Genomic DNA, 21195 nt, shown 5'->3' on the forward strand with positions numbered 1-21195 from the left:
TAGCTGGACATACAGAACAACTAAAAAATATTCAGACTGTATCTTCTGTGTTGGTTAAGGAGAACACTCTTAAGATAAAAGGTGGAGAACGCATCTAATCTGTGGGTAATTAATTTTCCTAAGCTACCATATGTTTCAGCTAAGGAAATGTTTCTCAGATATTTAAAGGAAGTTCTACAAGTACCGAAAGAAATAATTCCTCCACTGAGATCTGTTTATTATCTGCCTGAATTAAAAAAGGAAACTACACAGGCCTGATCTGCTGTGGTTCACTTATTTGAAGGGGAGGTGGACTTTTTCAACATTTCTGATATTTTGGAAACCACTGAATTAGATGTGTTATCTAAAGCTATTTTGGTGGTATGTTTAGTGCTACCTCCTGACCGAGACAGGCTTCTACGGATTTTCTTTAAAAAAAAAAAGAGATGTCCCTTTTTTTGGGGTCTGCAAGTCAGAATATTTCCTGATTTGGCCAAAGAAACTAAAAAAAAAAAAAGGAAGGCTTTCCTTCTGATGCGACCTGCAGTTCTCTAGTTAGGTGCACTTTCTTTCCTCAAATACCCTTGCAAGTGTGTGATCAAGTGGAAATCAGACAAATATGTCTTCTTTGAACCTGTTCAGTTCTCAGGATTTCTAAGTAGAAAGTCTATGGATACTAGTTCATTGGTTAAAGATCCAGCAAGGACTCTAGATAAATAACTGACGTGAACCTATGCTGTTGGCAACCATGTCTTTTTGGATATGATTATCTTTTCTCTTTAAATTTCCATTAACTCTTCTCCTACTATGATATGAACTATGGGGGTCTTTTACTAAGGCACTCACGTTTTTGGCGCACGCTAAAATTGTGGGTGAGCTAAATGTTGCGATGCCAATGCATTCCTATGGGTGTCTCTAACATTTAGCGCTCCCACAATTTTAGCACGTGCTAAAAACGTGAGCACGCCTTAGTAAAAGACGCCCTATGTTATTTGGAGAACTTTTCACTTTTTCAAGTTAAAAAAAAAAATTGTTTTCTAATTTTCTGTTCAAGTGAAATGTTCCTTAGAATTATCTGGAAATTGCGATTAAAAAAAGCATTTATATACGCAGATGATATAACAATGTTTTTTCCCGTTAGTAGCTAGCAGTACTAGCGATACTACTGCTTTATCCAACTGCTTAAATTTGATTGAGTCATGGGTTTCCTGTTCACTATGACTCTTCAGGTGAACAAAGTGCTAAGATTTCTTTTTTGTTGTTGTTGAAGAAATTGAGAGTTCTTCACAAATACTTTGATCAACCAACGTTTAGACTTCTTGTTCAAAGGTCTAGTGTTATCAGAGCTTGATACTGCAACTCAGTCTACATTGACTGCTCACAATTTTTGAAACATAGGTTGCAATTGGTTCAGAATGCAGCTGTTAGGTTGATTTTTTTTTCTGCATCTAAATATGATGCACTTATACCGTTGTTTTTAGAATTGCATTGGCTCCCTATAAATGCTAGATTTGTATTTTAACTCACAAATATATTGGCGGTAATTTCCCAAAATATATGCACTTTTTTTTCAATGTTTAACTTGCAATGAGGTGCACGGTCTTAGGAACCAGCTGTTATTAACTTTTCCATCAGGCCACTCTGTCTTGGAATGCACTAATTTTGTCACCTACATCAGTTTAGGAGACAACTTAAGACATTCTTATTTGTTAAGGGCCTCTTTTATCAAGCCACACTAGCAGTTCCCGGTGAGGTAATGCTGACAAAAGCTCATTCACTCTGAATGGGCTCCGTCAGCATTGCAGTATGGGAACCGGCTTGCGGCTTGATAAAAGAGGTCCTAAGTTTAGAACCTGATCTAGGTGGTTATTCTTGGCTTTTATTGCACTGTGACTTCCTAGAGCATGCTCTAGCTCTCTTTTGTTACCTGCATTCAGGGGTGTGCTGGTAAATTGTTAAACAGTGGGCTGTTCTCTCCCAGGCAAAGTAAAAGAGAATTCAGGAGGGACCCAAGCCCACATTTTGGGATCAATTTGTTAAAGTAGCCATGGAAGAACCGGCTCCAAATTCTTAAAAACTTAACAAACGGCTCTTGAGAGCCTGTGAGAGCCCTGCTCCAGCACACCACTGCCTCATTGATCTGTATACGTAGGACTCAGATGTAATGTAAATGTCTCTAAAATATACCAGGGAAGTGGGGAACTCCTGGATTGTTTAGCTTGAACTGGAAACACTATTTGATCATTTTCAGATGGCTTATGTTGCCAAAATGTAAACAAATTTATTAATAACATTTCTCAACTATTTATGCACTTAAGAGATATACACAAGCTGTTGTTACAATTTAATGTTCAACAAAAACCTTTTAACATATCAAGAGCAAAGAAACAAAAGGGCAGCCATCTTATTTTCTAATAGCCCCCAATTCCCATAATGCACTGTAGGTCATAACAAAACACTGCTTAGAAATGGAGACTAACCTGATTCTCAGATCATATTTTGATTGCCTGCCAAACCATCTTGAGGAGTGGATTTGAAAGTTAGTGAGCTGGAGGAAGCATTTACAAGCGCTGTTGTCATCAAAAGGAGGATCTGAAGCAAGATCTGTGCCATGAGTGGTGTTAGGCAAATCAAACACCTGTGTACACATTGTCTTATACAATAAGACATATTAACAGCAACACCTATTATAAAGAACCGACACATTTTATATTTTTATGTACTTTAGAATCAATACTGTATTTTTCTTTTAAGTGCCACAGGAAAACGTTCCCTCTGCAGCATGTAGTGTAATAGTCCAACTGCAGTTCCACTGCCTGGATAGACACATCCAGGGTGGATCAGACAGAAAGATTGGCAAAAGTAGGCCAAAAAGATGACAAATCAGTTTGCTGGCACAATTGAAAAAAAAGAGCAATTTCTTTTCCCAAGGATTTAATTTCTTGCAGCTTCTAGAAAGGAAATACTTCACATACAAGCTTGTCCAGAAAAAAAAACAATTACAAGATTTTACTAGATACTTAAATGTAGCCTTTGGGGGGAAAGTTCTGCTGCATCCCATCAGACAGACCCCCTACTGATAAAACTGATGAAGTGCAGAGTGCACCTTTAACTTAGGGAGAGGAGGGGAGGGCGAGGAAGGCAAGAGCTTCTGCATCCTTTTCTTGCAGGCTGCAGAAGTTTGCACAATGTATCACACAGAGGGTCCCAGGAAGGAGCAGGAAGAACTGTGGTGTGTATTAAGTAATGTTCTCCTCACTACCACTATCTTCACTGTCAGGCTGCACTGCTGCATCTTCCTCTTCGTCTTCCTCCTCATCCCCCTTGTCTGGGTAGTTGAGGATGTGACGGTTAGCCTGGATCAAATACTGTTGCTGTTTAAAATATACCTTCAGCGCTCCTTTAATGACAATGAAGGCTATCCCACCCTGCCAGGGGACAAGAAGGAGATCAAAAAGAGAAATACAGTTACTCCTAAGTATTAAAGTCCACCTTACCATTTCATTCTCTGTATGACTTGCAGGAGGTGATGAAGGTTAAAAATAGTAGCATGATTCACCACCGTACAAATGAGCACAGATGATCCCTAATTGCAAGTGAAAGGAAAGTCACAGTGCTACTAGACATGTGCTGTGAGCTTGTGACCCTACCCTTAAGCAGTTGCCAGAGGGCTCATTGGAGGCTGTGCCAATGAAAACTGCATGGGTGATATCATGTAGCTAAAACACAAAATACTGTTAAAAATCAGGGCAATATAGATCCGTGATGGACACCTGGCAACTCAAGCAAGCAAAGTATGGGCCAAAACTGACTCAGTAAAACTTCTAGCAGCATATCTTGAAAGTCTTGTGTTAGCGGATCCTATCTCTACTTCAGGAAGCAAGTGAAAGGTGGCTCTTTAACCAGGCCTTTTAATGGAAGAAGTAACTAACTTGTCTCGCTCACACACAAGGAGTGACACGGGCTGCACATACTGCAGAAGAATATGTTTATCCACTCCTACCCTTAGCTAAGATAATATTTAACCACTCTGCCTCATGTACACCTTTCTTTAATTGTCACCTTATTCTCTAACTCCTTCTTACTCTCTTAACTTCTTGTATGTTAACCATCTCTCTGACCTATGTGCAACTTCTTTAAATTTGTCACCTTATCTATATGGTTAACCATCTCTGACCTCACGTGCACTCTCTTACCTATCTATACTGTTAACCATCTCTTTGACCTCATGTGCAACTTTCTTTAAATTAGTCACCCTTATTTCCAACTTCTCTTACTTCTTGCTATCAGGCTATTTTCGAAGAGAAGGATGCCCATCTTTCGACAAAAAATCAGAAGATGGGTGTCCTTCTCACAGGGTCGCCCAAATCGGCATCAATCAAAGCCGATTTTGGGCATCCCCAACTGCTTTCCGTTCACAGGGAACACCAAAGTTCCCCGGGGGCGCATCATGAGGCGTAGCGAAGGCAGGACTTGGGCGTGCCTAACACATCGGGCATCCTCGACCCATAATGGAAAAAAAGCATCCCTGATGAACACTTGGATGACTTTCCTGGTCCTTTTTTTTCTTATGACCAAGCCACAAAAAGGTGCCCGAACTGACCAGATGACCTCCCCTTACTCACCCAGTTGGTCACTAACCCCCTCCCTCCCGCAAAAAATGTAAAAATATTTTTTTGCCAGCCTCAAATATCATACCCAGCTCCATCACAGCAGTATGCAGGTCCCTGGAGCAGTTTTAGTGGGTGCAGTGCACTTCAGGCAGGCGGACCCAAGCCCATCCCTCCCTACCTGTTACACTTGTGAGTAAATGTGAGCCCTTCAAAACCCACCTAGAAACCCACTGTACCCGCAATCTAGGTGTCCCCCTTCACCCGTAAACGGCTCATTGGTAGTGGTGTACAGTTGTGTGGGAGTGGGTTTTGGGGGGGGGGGGGTTGGGGGGCGTCAGCACACAAGGTAAGGGAGCTATGCACCTGGGAGCAATTTGTGAAGTCCACTGCAGTGCCCCCTAGGGTGCCCAGTTGTGTGTCCTGGCATGTCAGGGGGACCAGTGCCTACAAATGCTGGCTCCTCCCACGGACCAATAGCTTGGATTTGGTCGTTTCTGAGATGGCATTCTCGGTTTCCATTATCGCCCGAAAATCAGAAATGACCACGTCTAGGGACGACCATTTTTAGACGACCTGTCAAGATTTGGGTATCCCTGAACGTATTATCGAAACGAAAGATGGACGCCCATCTTGTTTCGATAATATGGGTTTCCCCGCCCCTTTGCCGGGACGGTCCTGCGAGGACGTCCTCAGGAAACTTGGGCGCCCCTTTCGATTATGCCCCTCCACATGTTCCATCTTTGCTTATACCCTATACTGTAAGTTAAAACTGTTCTATTACATTTGTGTTGATATTGTTAAGTAGTATACTATGCTTTACTTTTGTATTGTTTGAATATTTTTACTGCTGTAATTGTCTATTGCTCATGTTTGATTTATTCTTACTGTACACCACCTTGAGTGAATTCTTCAAAGGAGGTAAAGAAATCCTAATAAATAAATATCATTCGAGCAATGAAATTTCAAAATCCATGACTACAGTACCCATCTCTAGAGAACAAGTGTACCCTATCTTTCTGAATATTAGTTGTCCTAACCATGTGACTCCTAATGAGTGCTCATACATGGGTACACATGGTTCAACTGAAAGAATAACAAAAAATCATTCATGTCGCTCTGAGTATAAGCTGCACCTGGAAAGACGCTCTGCAAAAACCCATGATTATATTCCCATAAGTACTCTAATTTTCAGATATAAAGTACATATAAGACGGAAGAAACTGCTTCTGCTACTCTTAGGGGACACTACACAAAAAAAATGTAACTACTCTTCATATTTCAAGCTGGCACTTGTGCAGAAGACCAGGACTGATCAACCAATAGTCTCTTACATCTGAGATTATATACCAATTATTTGCTGTGTACTTGTGACTGAACAGTGATTGTCTATACCAGAAATATTCACACAGCAAATTTTGCCATAGAAGTGATAAAAGGTATGCATCATTTCAAGCAGCGGAAACGATCCCCCAAGTCACATCTCTAATATACCTGCAGAAAAAGTGAGGAGTAGCGTCACTAACAATTTTGCTGTGAAACTACAAGCTGTGACTACTATTGAGTTTGCCGCAGAATTGAAGGAAATTGGACAACTAAAGCAGTCCTTACTGTCTTTAATGCCATCGCATTCTGTTTCCTAGAAAATACACCTCTGTGTTACAGTAACTCCATCCTAGAACCCTTTTAGGTTATATCCCAAGACCAACGTCCCCACTTGCAAATCTCTCAGTTCTTTGCAATTTCATGCATTTTTCAAGAATTAAAAAAAACAAAACAAACAGCTTAGCTAATTTCTCAGTTCGTAAGAGAAACAAATGTTCTTCTGTGTATAGTTGCTATTCTCAAGTTCTTGTAATAATTTCCAATAAAAAAAAAAATATCAACTAGGCTCTACTACTGAAACGTGTGTACTAAACCTGCAGATTAGCATTTGGTACATAGGCATTAAGTTTCACATAAATAAAAGTCATGGCAGATCACAAAAGAAGGTCATCTGAGGTGGTAGCTGGAACCTTGAAATGGGCTAAGGTATTTGGGATTCTAACCTCTAACTAGGCTCCATGTTCTGAGAATGTCAGACAGAGAAGCATGGAACTAGGGTAGTTTTAAGAAGGGCAAGGCAATAGGTCACATACACATCCCTGAATCAATCCACAACTGGAATGTTTCATAGTAGTACTACAGGGGAGAGAAAGATTTGATGCATGGTGTCACATGTAAAATGAACGATACAAGAAGGGACTCAGGATTACTGGCGATAAGGAATCTTCTCGTATTGACTCCACTGTCAGGGGCATAAATAATAGCTACAATGACCTTTTCCAATATGGAAGCAGGAAGAATAGATGTTACGTACCAGGAAGGTATAAGCATAAGTGAAGAAGCAGGAAAAAGTGAGAGAGATTTGACTACATTAGAGGTACAATTCCCTTTGAGGGATACAGGACCATAAAGAAGGTGTGAAGATACAGAAAATGAGGGCCAGGGAAAGGAATAGGCATGAAAATATAGAGATGAGAAAAGAGGAGAAGGAAAGGCAGATGTGAAGGGAAACAGGAGCTGAAGGATCAAGTGTTGGAGGGGCAGGTGCACCAAAGCTTTCCAGTCTGGGTAATATAATCTCACCCTTGGAGGAACTAATGGCAAGGATGGATCCTGTCACTGTAAGAGTACATAGTGCAATGGGAACTATGGCTGGGACACTGCCTTATCAGCCCTGTTCTGAAGGACAGATAGTATTGGGGACACGCGAGAAAGACTAGGTCTTTTCGGGAACACGCGAGAAAGACGAGGTCTTTAGTGAAGGATATACCATAAAAGCAAGTGAAATTGAGGGGAAGAGGCAACTGTGGGTTACCTTAAGCATGGAAAATGAAACTGACATGACCGCAGGACCTCCAGTATGGAGCTGAGGAGTTGGACAGTGGTGGAAAGTATTTATAATGCAATAGACCGGGGTGAGGTGAGGGGTTGCTGCTGCTGAGGGGACTGCAATATGCATAACAGACTTCAGCTCTATTGTTATGTATTGCCATTATAATTGGGGGATTTGGGGTTGTTCTGCTGGGGAGTTTGTTCATTCTGCTACTGTTCTTGATTTAATTATTGTCTTGTTCATCTCATTTATAATAAAAAGTAGTACTGTGTAACTGTCCCCTAATCTTTGTACCTTTTGAAAGAGTACAACAATCGATTCACTTTTACCCATTCTACACCACTCAAAATTCTGTAGACCTTAATCATATCCCCCCCTCTGCTATCTCTTTTCCAAGCTGGAGTCCTAACCTCTTCAGCCTTTCCTCGTATGAGAGTAGTTCCATCCCATTTATCATTTTGGTCACCCTTGTTTAAACCATTTTTAATTCAGCTATCTCTTTTTAAAGATATGGCGACCAGAATTGCACCCAATATGCAAGGTGAGGTTGCATCATGGAGCTATACACAGGCATTATAGTATTCTTGGTCTTATTTTGCACCCCTTTCCTATTAATTCCTAGCATTCTGTTTGCTTTTTTGGTCGCCACCACACACTCGGCAGAGGATTTCAGCATATGTTCACAATGATACCGAGATCTTTTTCTTGGGTGCTGACTCCTAAGGTGGACCTTAGCATTAGGTAACTATGATTTGGATTATTCTTCCCAATGAACATCACTTTTCATTTGTAAACATTAAATTTCATCTGTCATTTGGATGCTCAGTCATCCAACTTCCTAAAGACTCCCTGCAATGTTTCACAATCCGCATGTGTTTTAACAGCTTTGAATAGTTTTGTGTCATCTGCAAATGTAATCACCTCACTTGTCGTTCCCATTTCCAGATCATTAATAAAATGCTAAGTAGTTCAGCCTGGTGTGTATGTACTGAGGCCCAGATGCATTAAAGACATTGGTAATTCCCGTTCCCTACCGATTCCATAGCGAATCGGTAGGGAACGGGAATGCATCAACGATAGGGAATGCAAAAGAGCTACTCGTTGTAGCTCACTTGCATTCTCTAGTCCTTCGGTACCTGAGTCGGAAAATCGAGACGACCCTTTAGATTAGGCTCCTCTTCCTGGTCTCTTCAGCCAATCAAAGCGGGCTTAGCTGGCTGTTGTCAGCGAAACGCGCTCTGATTGGCTGAAGAGACCAGGAAGAGGAGCCTAATCTAAAGGGACGTCCCGATTCTCCGGCAACCAGGAAAATAGAAAAATTTCGCTGTGGAGGGGTAAGTGGCGTGGCGAAGACTAAATAGAAGGGGGGAAAAAACACGAGCGCCGGCAGAGCAAAAAACTGCGAAAAAAAAAGACGTCTCTCACAAGCGCAGGGAGAGTACGTCCTTAAAGGACGCCCCTCACATGCGCTCCTGCTTTTTTTTTTTCTTTTTTACCTTTTTTTGGGGGCCCTTTTCCTTTCCGATTCCCTCACAGGAGCCCTAACAAGAGGTCAGACCATCTCGTTAGGGTTCCTACGGTAAGGGAATCGGAAAAAACGGTAGTGCATCTCATTATAATGGGCTGCAACGGTAGTGCAGCTCATTATAATAGCTTTTCAATCATTTGCATTTCCGTTTTCGTTGCTGCTACCGTGGCAGGGAAAATGCCCTTAGTGCATGCCCGGGTGAACTACTTGCGTTTTAAACTGGCTGGAACCAGTTTAAAACGCAAGTTGTGGGCTCGTTAGGTTTTGTGCATCTGGGCCTGACTTATGCCTGTAGCAGCTCCTTTCAAACGAGGATGGCTCAGAATTCAGCCGCCTGTAGCACAAGCTTATGTTCCAGAGAAGCAAATGATAAAAACATTCTGGATTAGATGCTTCATTCAGGAGGCCCAAAATGGAGCTTCCTGAATTATGAGTACTGCTCATCTTCCACTGCATCAGTGAGTGATGGATAACTCAGTAGTGAAAGCAGAAGAACTGGATAGCAATAAACAGCAGGGTCAAGTGTCCCCTCCCCAGTCATTGCAAGCAATTTAGACATCTCTTGTTAATCAATCCTTCTGCTGCCTACAGACTGCTGTGTTTGCAAAAGCAAAACAGTTTGAACTCCAGTGTTCAGTACTGGCAACTGAGCAATGCTGCACAGATGTAAGATACAGAGGAAGATGGAAAAGCTTCCTTTGCAGCAGAGAGCACCTGAGGTCCACTTCTACAACTGCAAAACCTAGTGAAACTGAACCGAGGTTACACAAGCACTGTCTGGCAGATTTCTTCCAGATATCATGTTCTGTGCATTGGCTGTGCACATACTCACCAGGACGGTACGCTGGAGGCTGGAGTTTACCTTACGGAACATCAGCCTGCCCACCAGATTTGCAATGGTAGGGAAGACTAGAGCTCCACACAGTGTCCGTGAGATGGAGAGATGATCACTCTGAGACCATGTCTCAGCCAACATGGGGGGAGCAGGGCGTCCAATACCTGTACAAAACAAGGTGAAAAGCAATGAGAGAGGTGCTGTCTATCTTCTCAGGATCAGGTAAACCTTAGAGAAGGGGCATTCTACCAGATTACAAGAATGATTCAGTTGCCAAATGCAGGCACAGAATCTCCTCCAAGGCTGAAGCCCACTATGCTTCTTGTATATCTCTTGCAGTTGCCACCCTAGCATGAACTAGCCTGGCACCAGTTCTCACTTTCATGAAGCACTGCACCCTGCCACAGGGACCTCTTATGCTACTGTGCTACAGCTGAGCAGCAAAGCCCTGCCTCTTGCATCATTTTTCATAAGTAAAACTGCAACCTCTCTTTGTTAGCTGCAGCTTCTGCAATGTTTTTACTCCTATACCTCCTTTCTCTTAGATAACAATTAAAACATCTTTGCATAAAATCTTTTCCCATTTGTCATGAAAAGGTGTGGAGGAGTAACCTAATAGTTACAGTAGCGAGCTGAGATGTTCAAGTCCCACTGCTGCTCCTTGATATTTTCAGCAAGTCACTTAATCCACCGTTGTCTCAGGTACAAACTTACTGTACCTAACTCACCTTGAACTACAATTGATAATAGCATGAATTAAATCCAAACCATCCCTTCTATTAGGATCACCACCTATTTAATAAACCTTCTCTGATAAAGTCATGCTTCAGCTCTTCGTACTATTTTGGGAGTGCCAGATGATTAGGGGACTCTGCAGGGAATGGTGTCCCCGTAAACAGACAACAGGATGACCTCCAGGCAGAGAGGCTGCCCACAGCTAGAAAGTGAGGAAGGCTACTAAGTGGAGAAACCTACAGAAAGAAGAAGCCTACAGACAAAGCACAGGACCCTATATGGAGTAGGGGACAGTAGTCACACAAAAGAAAGCATCCTACAGAGAGCAGGAGTCCTTATAGGGCAGTGCTTCAACTAGTGTGTTGGGACACCAGTGGAAAAGACCTTGCTGTGTCACTGCTCCAGTATTCCATGGAGAACAGTCTTTTTTCTGCTACAAACCCCTGCCTCCACCACTACTACTACTACTACTTATCACTTGTACAGGGCTACTAGACATACGCAACGCTGTACATTAAACATGTAAGAGACAGTCCCTGCTCCACAGAGCTTACAATTTAATCAAGACAGACAAATATAACAAATAAGGGATAAGGGAATACTTAAGGTGGGAATGATAAAACAAGACATGGGTACTGAACAAGTGAATAGGAGCCTCAAAAAGGTAGGTTTTTAGCCTAGATTTGAATACAGCCAGAGCTGGAGCTTGACGTATTGACTCAGGAAGTCTACTCCAGGCATATGGAGCAGCAAGATAAAAGGAACGGAATCTGGAGTTGGCAGTGGAGGAGAAGGGTACAGGTAAGAGAACCCAATGAATAGAGTTCGCAGGGAGGAGTATAGGGGTACTGAGGAGCTGCAGAGTGAATGCACTTGTAAGTCAGTAAGAGGAGTTTGAACTGTATGTGGAAACAAATAGGGAGCCAATGAAGTAACGAGGAGGGCTAATATAAGCGTAGCAACACTGGTGGAATATAAGTCGTGCAGCAGAATTTTGAATGGATTGAAGGGGAGAGAGAAGGCGTAGTGGGAGACCTTCGAGAAACAAGTTGCAGTAGTCTAAGCATGAGATGATAACAGTGCAGACAAAGGAAGAAAGGATAATAGTTGTCAGGCACTCTCTATACAAAAAGAAGGCAATGGTATGAGTGTGACTAGTGCAGCCAGTCCTCCAATATGTGGGACTGAGGGGGACAGGCTGTTTTAGCCATCTTCCCAAAAATCACACTCTTCTCAACGATTCTCTGCCCATGCACACCGAACACAGATAAAGGGTCTCCAGTAGGTGGCTTAAGATTTTCTCAGCTTTTCCTGGACAGCAGCAAGCTACCACGCAAACAAAAATATATTTAATTTAACATGGTCATTTATAGACCACTTAACCAACCAAAGAAGAAGCCTACAGACAGAGCAGAGGACCCTATGTGGTGGAGTAGGGGATATTAGTCACATGAAAGCGGCTGCATGATGCAGAAAGGGATGAACCTCGAGAGCAGAGAGCAGTAACAAGAGGGGAGGGATGAAGCTAGAATATTCAACCCCGGGCTACAGCTGTAATTCCTGTGGGAGATATGTGCAGAGGAAAAGGAGGTAACATCAGCAATGCAAACTAGGGCAACTTTTTCTTCCCAAAGTTCATGCTGCTACGTGATCTGAGGCAGGTGTGAGAAGACAGGAGAGCAAAGGATGTAAAAAAGAGACAGAGTAGAGCCCAACCAAACCCAGGATCTTCTGTTTCTGCCAAAACTGAATCTTCAACTGAAACTGGCTTTTCAGTTTTGGTAGAAACCTGCCTCCCCCTATTCCCTCCCAAAAACAAAACTGCCCCTCCCTCCCCCATGCCCAACCAAAAAAGCCCCCCCACAGGTGACCCCCTCGCTCTCCACCCCCCCCCCCCCCCCCGGCAATCACTCTCCACCTCCCCATCCAACCTGACCACCTTTTAGGCTTTCCCCAAGTCTACCTTAGGAAGCCCTGGTGGTCTAGTGGCCTCTTTGGGGGCAGGAACAAATCCCACTCATTCCTGTTCCATGCCACTGCTTCATCTTGTGAGACTGCCGTGGGAGATCCCAGCAGCAAGTCTCCTGCCCGTGCTGGTCCAATCACAAAATGGCTGCCAGGACCTCCTACAGCAGTCTCAGCAGCCACTGTGATGGAGCAGCACCACAGGGCAGGAATGAGTGGGGTTCGTTCCTGCCTCCAAAGAGGCCTCTAGACCACCAGAGCTTTCTAAAGTGGGCCTGGGGTGGGCCTACAGGTGGTCAGATAGGATGGGGACAGGAGAGCGTTTCTGTGTAAGCCAAAAATGCACAGGAATTTTCAGCCAAAACCCTAACCCAAATTTCAGTCAAGTTTTGATGCCAAATCTGAAACCAAAATTTGATCAGCCTCTAAGGCAGTACAGAGCCTAAGACATGTGGTTCTGGTGCTGGGGAGTGATTGTATGTGGGAGTGCGGTATGGAAAGACAAGGGCACAAGAGCTGCAGAGGAGGAAGATGTATGTGAAAGAAAGCCAGAAACTGTGTTGGAGGTTATGTGTATGAGAAAGAGAGTCTTAAGTGGTGACAAAGGTAGGGAAGGAGAGAGGGAGAGACCGAAGCTGAGGGACAGAGGTGGTGATAGGAGAAGAAGAAACCCAGTGAGAGGGAGGAGATGAAACACTGAGAGGAGCAAGTACTGGACGAACTGGAGGATGAAAGATGGTGAAGGAAAGAGGAGGTGTGAGATCCAAGTGAGTGAATACAGAGTGAAGAGATGGTGATACAAGGGAGATATTTAGAGGCAAAAAGAGAGAAATGGATAAGGGAGGAATTGATGAAGACTGGTGAGAGAAGAAATGTAAAGTAGAAAGAAGAGCCTGGACAAGGAATTAGGAAGATAAAGACAAAAGGAATTCTTTAAGACTCTAATGTATGGTGGCATATCATTTTCTATTGAAGGGGAAAAGGGGAATTGGAGGAGGGGCAAAAGGGAGCTATGTTTACTGTTGTTTGCTTATGCACATGATTAATTCCTTTGTTTGTTTGGATTTTTTCTTTATCATTTGATAACAGAAATTAAAAAGTTAAACATTAAACAAAGACAAGAAGGAAAACATAAAAAAATACAAGGGACTAAAATAATTAAAAAAATACTCCCAGACAACAAAGAGAGAAAAAAAAAGCATTTTATTTTCAGTTTGGTGACAGAAATATGTAAGACAGTGATCTAGCTGACGTATGGATCCTACAGTAAAGTGGATATGCCAGAATTCTGTTCAATATTTCTAACAATGTATTTCCTTCATAAAATTTGCATGGACCAAATACACGGATTTTATTGGATTCTTTTTATCCAATGTATAATTAACATCGAGATAAAAGCACATTTTAAAAATGTGTCAATATTGAGAGCAGATTACTATAATTTTCCATGGGAACAGTCTGCTGAGCTTTCCCCTACCCAACTCTAGAATTAACTGCTTACTTATCACTGGCACTACAGGAACCAGAGCCTACATCAGGGTGTCCAACCTCAGCCCTTGCCAAGTTGGGTTTTCAGGATTTCCCCAATTATATGCATGAGATCTATTTGCATACAATGGAACATGCGTATTCATTGGGGAAATCCTGAAAACACGACTGGATTGCGGCCCTCGAGGACTGAGGCTGGACAACCCTGCTCTAGATTCACCTTCCTGAAATCTGGTAACCACACCTTCCTTCCCTCTTTCCTGCTGGCAGGAGGAGAGCAGTGTTTACCTATGTGCATCTCCTCTACTGGTTTCCATACGACTTCTGCAAGTGTGAGGCCCTGTAATCTCAAGAAACAAGACCTATAGGGCCTACATGGCTTGGAGATGTAGCCTAATGGTTAGAACCAGGGAGCCAGGTTCAGTTCTCACTGTGGCTCCTTGTGATCCTGGGCAAGTCACTTAACCCTCCACTGCCCCAGGTACAAAACCTAAATTGTGAGCCCACTAAGGACAGGAAAGTGTACCTGTATGTAATATGTAAACTGCTTTCATTGTACCATAATGAAATCTTATGCTACACTTTCAAGCTTTTTCAATCTTTGTGGCACCCCTAACCATGTAATGCATGACCCTTACTTCCCACCTGCCTCTCTCTCATCATTAGAATCTTGATAGGTAGGAAGTAAGGATCATGCAAAACATGGTTAGGGGTGTCACAAAGATTGAAAAAACTTGAAAGTGTACCATAAGATTAAAAAAGAGAGGAGAAGCACTGATATAGAGAGTGGGAGACTATAGCCCAAGAAATTAGCAAGGATGGGGGACAGGCAGACAACCCAGAGAAAGAAAACAGGTTAACTTACAGGGAGCATGGTGGGGGGTGGGGGTCTACTGCCAGAGCACAAGGGACCTGCAAGAGGGGGAATGTAACAATTCTATACTTGCTCCATAATGTCACTAAATATTTTTTAACTGAAGATCTGGGGTTTTAAACTGGTAACCTTTTGGCTCTAAACCACCTCCCCTCCTTAGCTAAGCTATGAATACCACCTTGTCTACTTTAGACATATTGCCTTTGCCTATCCCCTTCATATTGTAATTTGTCACTAGGCTCATATCCTAAAGCACAAGAGTCTGATGCCACTTTGGAAGCCAGTGTTATAGCACTTTAGTCAACTTATTAAAGACCTCCCCTTAACCATGAGCCTCAGTTCTGGCTGGGCAGGGCTCCAAATTCCTGCTTCCAGAGTCACACCCCTCACCTGGCACCAGCACGTTGAGGGCCTGCAGTTTGCTGGAATATTTCCGCCACACACGCAGCACATAGTCCTCCCAGCGGATCATCTTCCCCAGTGTCAACATGACAGGGATGGTGGGCAGCCCCATTAGCAGGAAAAGGGGGTCTGCTCGCTCCATCACATTTAGTCCCTTCTTATGACCAACTACCTGCAGCGGGAAAGGAAGAAAGGATAATAGTAGTTAGGCATTCTCTATACAAAAAGAAGGCAATGGTATGAGTGCGATTAGTGCAGCCAGTCCTCCAATATGAGGGACTGAGGGGAACTGGCTGTTTTAGGCGTCGGGCCCCAAATCACACTCTTCTCTATCATTCTCTGCCTATGCACACCAAACACTGATAAAGGGTCTCAGTAGGTGGCTTAAGATTTTCTCAGCTTTTTCTGGACAGGGGAAAGCTACCAGGCAAACAAAAATATATTTAATTTAATTTAACACTAGTAAGAAATGCCCGTTTCTGGCAAAAATGAAACGGGCGCTAGCAGGGTAATCCCCCCTCCCCCGTCCTCCCTCCCTCCCGAGTTGCAGACACCCCCTCCTTGCCTCCGTTCCGAGTTGCACACCTCTCCTCTTCGTCCCTTCGTCCCTCAGTGACGTGGTTGCGAGGGCCGCCCCGCCCTCAACGTCATCACGTTTTGACGTGAGGGCCGCCCCGCCCTCAACATCATCGCATTTTGACGCAAGGGCGGAGCTACAGTGACTGGAGCCTGCAGGCCAAACCGGATATCTCGGGCGCCTCAAGTTTCCGGCTTGAGGCTTCAAAGTGCCTTTTATATATATAGATGGTCATTTATAGGCCACTTAACCAACAATACTCAAGGCAGCTCTCAAGGAGAGGTTATACAAAGTTACAGTACAAAGAAATAAGTATAACAGAATTACTAACATCAATCATGTTTCTAGATAGGTATAACAAAATTTCTGAAGTCAGTACAACTTGAAGCAAATATTTATGAAAAAGCCCAAGTCTTTCAAGCACGTCTAAAGCCAGAGTAATTTGGAAGAGTTCTTAATTCCACTGGCAAGGCATTCCAAAGTATAGGGCCTCTGCCTGAAATGATATGATTTTTTGGCTCTACTGAACAGCTTTTCATATTAGGAATTTCGAGTCTCAAGTCTGAACGAACCTGAGCCTCGATGGATTAAGCACAGAGATAAAACTAATAATATATTCTGGGCAGAGACCATGTAATATTTTAAAAATTAAAATCAATAACTGAAGCTCAGTTCTGGCCTTTACTGGAAGGGCAATAAAAATAAGACATACAGTCCCCAAAAGAGTAATATTAGGAGAAAAGGTTTCAATTTTCTCATGATTCTGGTTTCATTTTGTCTCTAACTCACTCCTATTCTCCGAGTTACTTTCTCACTGCCACATGTTCTGGACCCTCCTGGGTGTCTTTGCTCCTCTAAAGTGCCTTTGAGTTAACTGGGATCTACGCTGTCTCTAGGCTCTGCTCCTTCTCAATCTCTCTTTCAGCAATCAGCTGTTTAGGGCTTGCGACAAATCCTGGTTAAATTCCCCCTCTCCATTCTCTCGCGCCTCTATGCAGTCACTCCACACAACAGATAAGCCCCTACTCTCTCAAAAGGACTTTTCTACTTATAGTCCAAGTTACTCATGACCCCTCTTTGCTCAAGGTTAGCAGGATGCACCTGGGACTTGGATTCTAGCTCCTCTTACATTGTCATTTATACATATTCTCAAAGTCCATGGCTCCAGTCTTTCTCCCACTTCTGAGAATATGGAACACTAGCAGCTTCAGTCTCCTCCTCAGATGAAGGATCCTCCCTTCTGATCCCACTCCTTACTAGAGGCTGACCAAATATCGGTGTTGAAATTGGCCCGAAATCTGAGTTTGGTCATGCCTCAGTTTCAGCTGAAAATGTCAGTGCATTTTTGTTCTGAAACCAAACCTCCCCCCCCCCCCCCCCACCCCACACATACCTGCAATCACAATGTGACCACTCTCTGCCCACCACCCTCCCCCGGTCCAAAGGCCCTCCCCAAGCCTACCATTTAGAAGCCTTGGTGGTCTAGCTGTCTCTTCGGGGCAGGAGAACTCCCCAGTTGCTGTCAATTCCAGCTCCACAGTCAAAATGGCTGCTGACACACTGTGGGAGGTTGCAGCAGCTATTTTGAAAATGGATCCGGCATACACAGGAGCGCCTGGGAATCGCACCTGCCCCAAAGGGGCCATTAGACTACTAGGAATTCTAAAGAGGTTTTTTTTTTTTTTTGGGGGGGGGGGAGGGTTGTACTTGGGGCAACAGAGGATTAGGTGACTTGCCCAGGGTCACAAGGTGCTGCAGTTGGAATCTATCCTGGTTCCCCTGGTTCTCAGCCCTCTGCATTAACCATTAGGCAACTCTTCCACTCCTAGCAGTTTGGTGTTATCTCTCTTCAGTTTTACTCAATAGGAAACAGTCTAAGACTACATTAATAAAGTATTAAAAAGAATTGGCCTCATGCTTTACTCATATAATGTACGACAAAAGAATAGATTAATACAAATAATTTTATTTTCGCTCCAAACAATTATAATCAGCCTTCTAAATAATTACATAAAACAGAAAAACCCTTGGAATGAACATTGTTCTCCGATCTAATTACTCCTTCTCATTATATATATATACTTTCCAAATGTTCATAAATGATTATATATAGAAGTTAATAGTCCATGATGAAGATATCAATGATGTTCGTTCAAAACAACGGAGAAACAAGCAACCTCCTGTGTTACTGAATCCATTGAAGTTTACAAACAATATTGTATAGTCATCAAATTTGGATAATCCAAATCATCAGGGCAATTATATTCCATATATGATCAACTTCTTCCAACAAATTAAATTGCAATCACTGATGAAACCAGATGCATGAAACAGCTGTGTTTCGCCACCAGGTGTCCTCAGGAGCCGCTCAATGTCCACAGCTTAACTATGGTTTTTATGGTTCTCCTAATCATATTTACAGGACTTCCTTGTCGGACAGTTACAAGAGATCACAACTGCCACAGCATGTTGATTATAATTGTTTGGAATGAAAATAAAATTATTTGTAATAATCTATTCTTTTGTGGTACACTATAAGAGGCATTTTTGAAAGAGAAGGGCGCCCATCTTCCTACACAAATCGGGAGATGGGCGTCCTCTCAGGGTCACCCAAATCGGCATAATTGAAAGCCAATTTTGAGCGCCCTCAACTGCAGTCCGTCGCAGAGATGACCAAAGTTCATGGGGGCGTATTGGAGGCATAGCGAAGGGAGGACTGGGGAGTGCTTAAGAGATGGGCGTCCTCGGCCGATAATGGAAAAAAGGGCATCTCTGAAGAGCATTTGGTCGACTTTACTTGGTCCATTTTTTTTCACGACCAAGCCTCAAAAAGGTGACCAAACTGGCCAGATGACCACCGGAGGGAATTCTCCCCTTACTCCCCCAGTGGTCACCAACCCCCTCCCACCCTAAAAAACAAAATTTTAAATTTTTTGCCAGCCTCTATGCCAGACTCAAATGTCATACCCAGCTCCATGACAGCAGTATGCAGGTCCCTAGACCAGTTTTAGTGGGTGCAGTGCACATCAGGCAGGAGGACCCAGACCCATCTCCCCCCTACCTGTTACACTTGTGCTGGTAAATGTGAGCCCTTCAAAACCCACCCGAAACCCACTGTTCCCACATGTAGGTGCCCCCTTCACTCGTTAGGGCTATGGTAGTGGTGTACAGTAGTGGGTTTTGGGGGGGGTTTGGGGGGGATCAGCACCGAAGGTAAGGGAGCTATGCACCTGGGAGCAATTTGTGAAGTCCACTGCAGTGCCCCCTAGGGTGCACGGTTGGTGTCCTGGCATGTCAGGGGGACCAGTGCACTATGAATGCTGGCTCCTCCCACGACCAAATGCCTTGGATTTGGTAGTTTTTGAGATGGGCGTCCTCAGTTTCCATTATCGCCGAAAACTGGTGACGACCATCTCTAAGGTCGACCATCTCAACATTTAGGTCGACCATCTCTAAGGTCGACCTTAATGTTGAGATTTGGGCGTCCCCGACCATATTATAGAAACGAAAGATGGACGCCCATCTTGTTTCGATAATAGCGGTTTCCCCGCCCCTTCATGCTCAGGAAAACTTGGGCGCCCTGTTCGATTATGCCCCTCTATATCAACATATTGAAGATTAGTTAAATTGAAATTCCTGTTCTTTGTTGTATTTGTTAGCCCATGCTTTACTCACCATATACACAGTTATACCGTAATCACATAGTAACAAAATAAATATAAACATTCCATCTCAACCAATCCATTTTATTTCCCATCTTTTCTCCTAAGCTGCACTCCTGCAGCACAGAGGCAATGTTCCACACTCTGGCTTGTAAACAGGACTCGTCTTATTAGCTACTTCAAACTGTAGAGCACAGAAAGCCTTCACAATTCTTCATCTCATGTATCATGAATAAAGCCATGGACCAGCATAAATAAGCAAATGACCTCCAAGTAGATATCAAATTATAGAGCATTCAGCTACAGTCAAGCAGGCTTCACTCCACCCAGCAGAGCTGGGATGCATCAAATTTGCTGGTCAGGCTCAGTTGATGTGCAAGGCAGCTACTTGGTATTCAGTAAACACCTTCACTACACACTAGTATCTTAACCATTCTTCCTGATCTGATAGCGCCTTCCTACAGACTGTTTATTTATTTCACATGCTTAATATATTGCAGGGGGCCTACCACAGCCTTCAAAGCGGTTTACAAAATTCAATTAAAAAGAAAAGGAGAAGGTGAGAAAAAGAGAGGCAGAATTGGTCAAGGGAGAAAGGGAAACTAGAAGAGCAATGTACACAAAGCAGTTATGGTGGGAGAGTAAACGTGTGTCTGAAGAGGTGAGGTGATGCATTTCAACTCCATCCCCCTTTCAAACTTCTCTATCCAGGATGCTGTACATGATCCCCTATTACAGGTAAGCAACTCCACTAACTGACCTACCTTGGTCCATGTTATACTACTACTAGAACTTATCATTTCTAGAGCACTACTAGATGTTGTTATTCAATCAGACATACTAAAATTGTCTCAATATTTACGGATGGAAATCAGACTGAAATCTGTTCAGTGCTTCAGAAGATTCCAAAAAAATTTGTGGCTGACTATAAATTATTTGTTCTACTGACGGTTAAGAAAGGCAAGTTAGAGAGGGGACAGTAATTCTCATAGGAGTCTGAATTTAGTGTTGCTTTCTTTCTTTCTTTCTTTATTGCATTTGTATCCCACATTTTCCCACCTCTTTGCAGGCTCAATGTGGCTTACAATACATCATGAATAGTGGAAATAAGAAGAGAATAAACGTTTGGTATTACAGAAGGATTTTGGGTTACATGATAATGAAAAACATGATAGTAATATAACAAGAGAACATTTTAAGACAGTTTTGGATACATGTGGGGGAGTTCACATGTGTTAATCTTTGTGGTATGTCCTGTTAAAGAGATGGGTCTTCAGTATGCGAAAGTTGGTTAGATCACAGATCGTTTTTAGATTGCGCAGCAGCGCATTCCAATTTGTGTGCTCATATATGAAAAGGTTGATGCGTGCATTCGTTTGTATTTTAGACCTTTACAGTTGGGGAAATGAAGATTAAGGAATGTGCGAGATGATTTTTTAGCATTCCTGGGTGGTAAGTCTATCAAGCCTGACATGTAGGCTGGGGCTTCGCCGTGAATGATTTTGTGAACTAGGGTGCATATTTTGAACGTGATGCGTTCTTTGAGTGGGAGCCAGTGTAACTTTTCTCGTAGGGGTTTAGCAGTTTCATATTTTGATTTTCCGAATATGAGTCTGGCTGCTGTATTCTGGGCTGTCTGGAGATTTTTTTAGTATTTGCTCT

At 43.1% G+C, this 21195-nt stretch overlaps 1 protein-coding gene across 1 annotated transcript in view; it reads right to left on the minus strand.

Annotated features, from left to right (window-relative positions):
* Window positions 1-2702: 2702 nt before the first annotated feature.
* Window positions 2703-21195, minus strand: part of LOC115469229 (E3 ubiquitin-protein ligase MARCH5-like) — a 29725-nt gene continuing 11232 nt past the window's right edge. Inside the window, exons 4-6 of the mRNA XM_030201668.1 lie at window positions 15283-15466; window positions 9828-9994; window positions 2703-3407 (exon numbers count right to left, since the gene is read on the minus strand). Coding sequence (XP_030057528.1) covers window positions 3219-3407; window positions 9828-9994; window positions 15283-15466 — 540 coding nt within the window. The 3' untranslated portion in view covers window positions 2703-3218. The remainder of the gene's footprint in view (window positions 3408-9827; window positions 9995-15282; window positions 15467-21195) is intronic.

Source organism: Microcaecilia unicolor, chromosome 4, assembly GCF_901765095.1.
Source record: "Microcaecilia unicolor chromosome 4, aMicUni1.1, whole genome shotgun sequence".
Classification (NCBI taxonomy): Eukaryota; Metazoa; Chordata; class Amphibia; order Gymnophiona; family Siphonopidae; genus Microcaecilia; species Microcaecilia unicolor.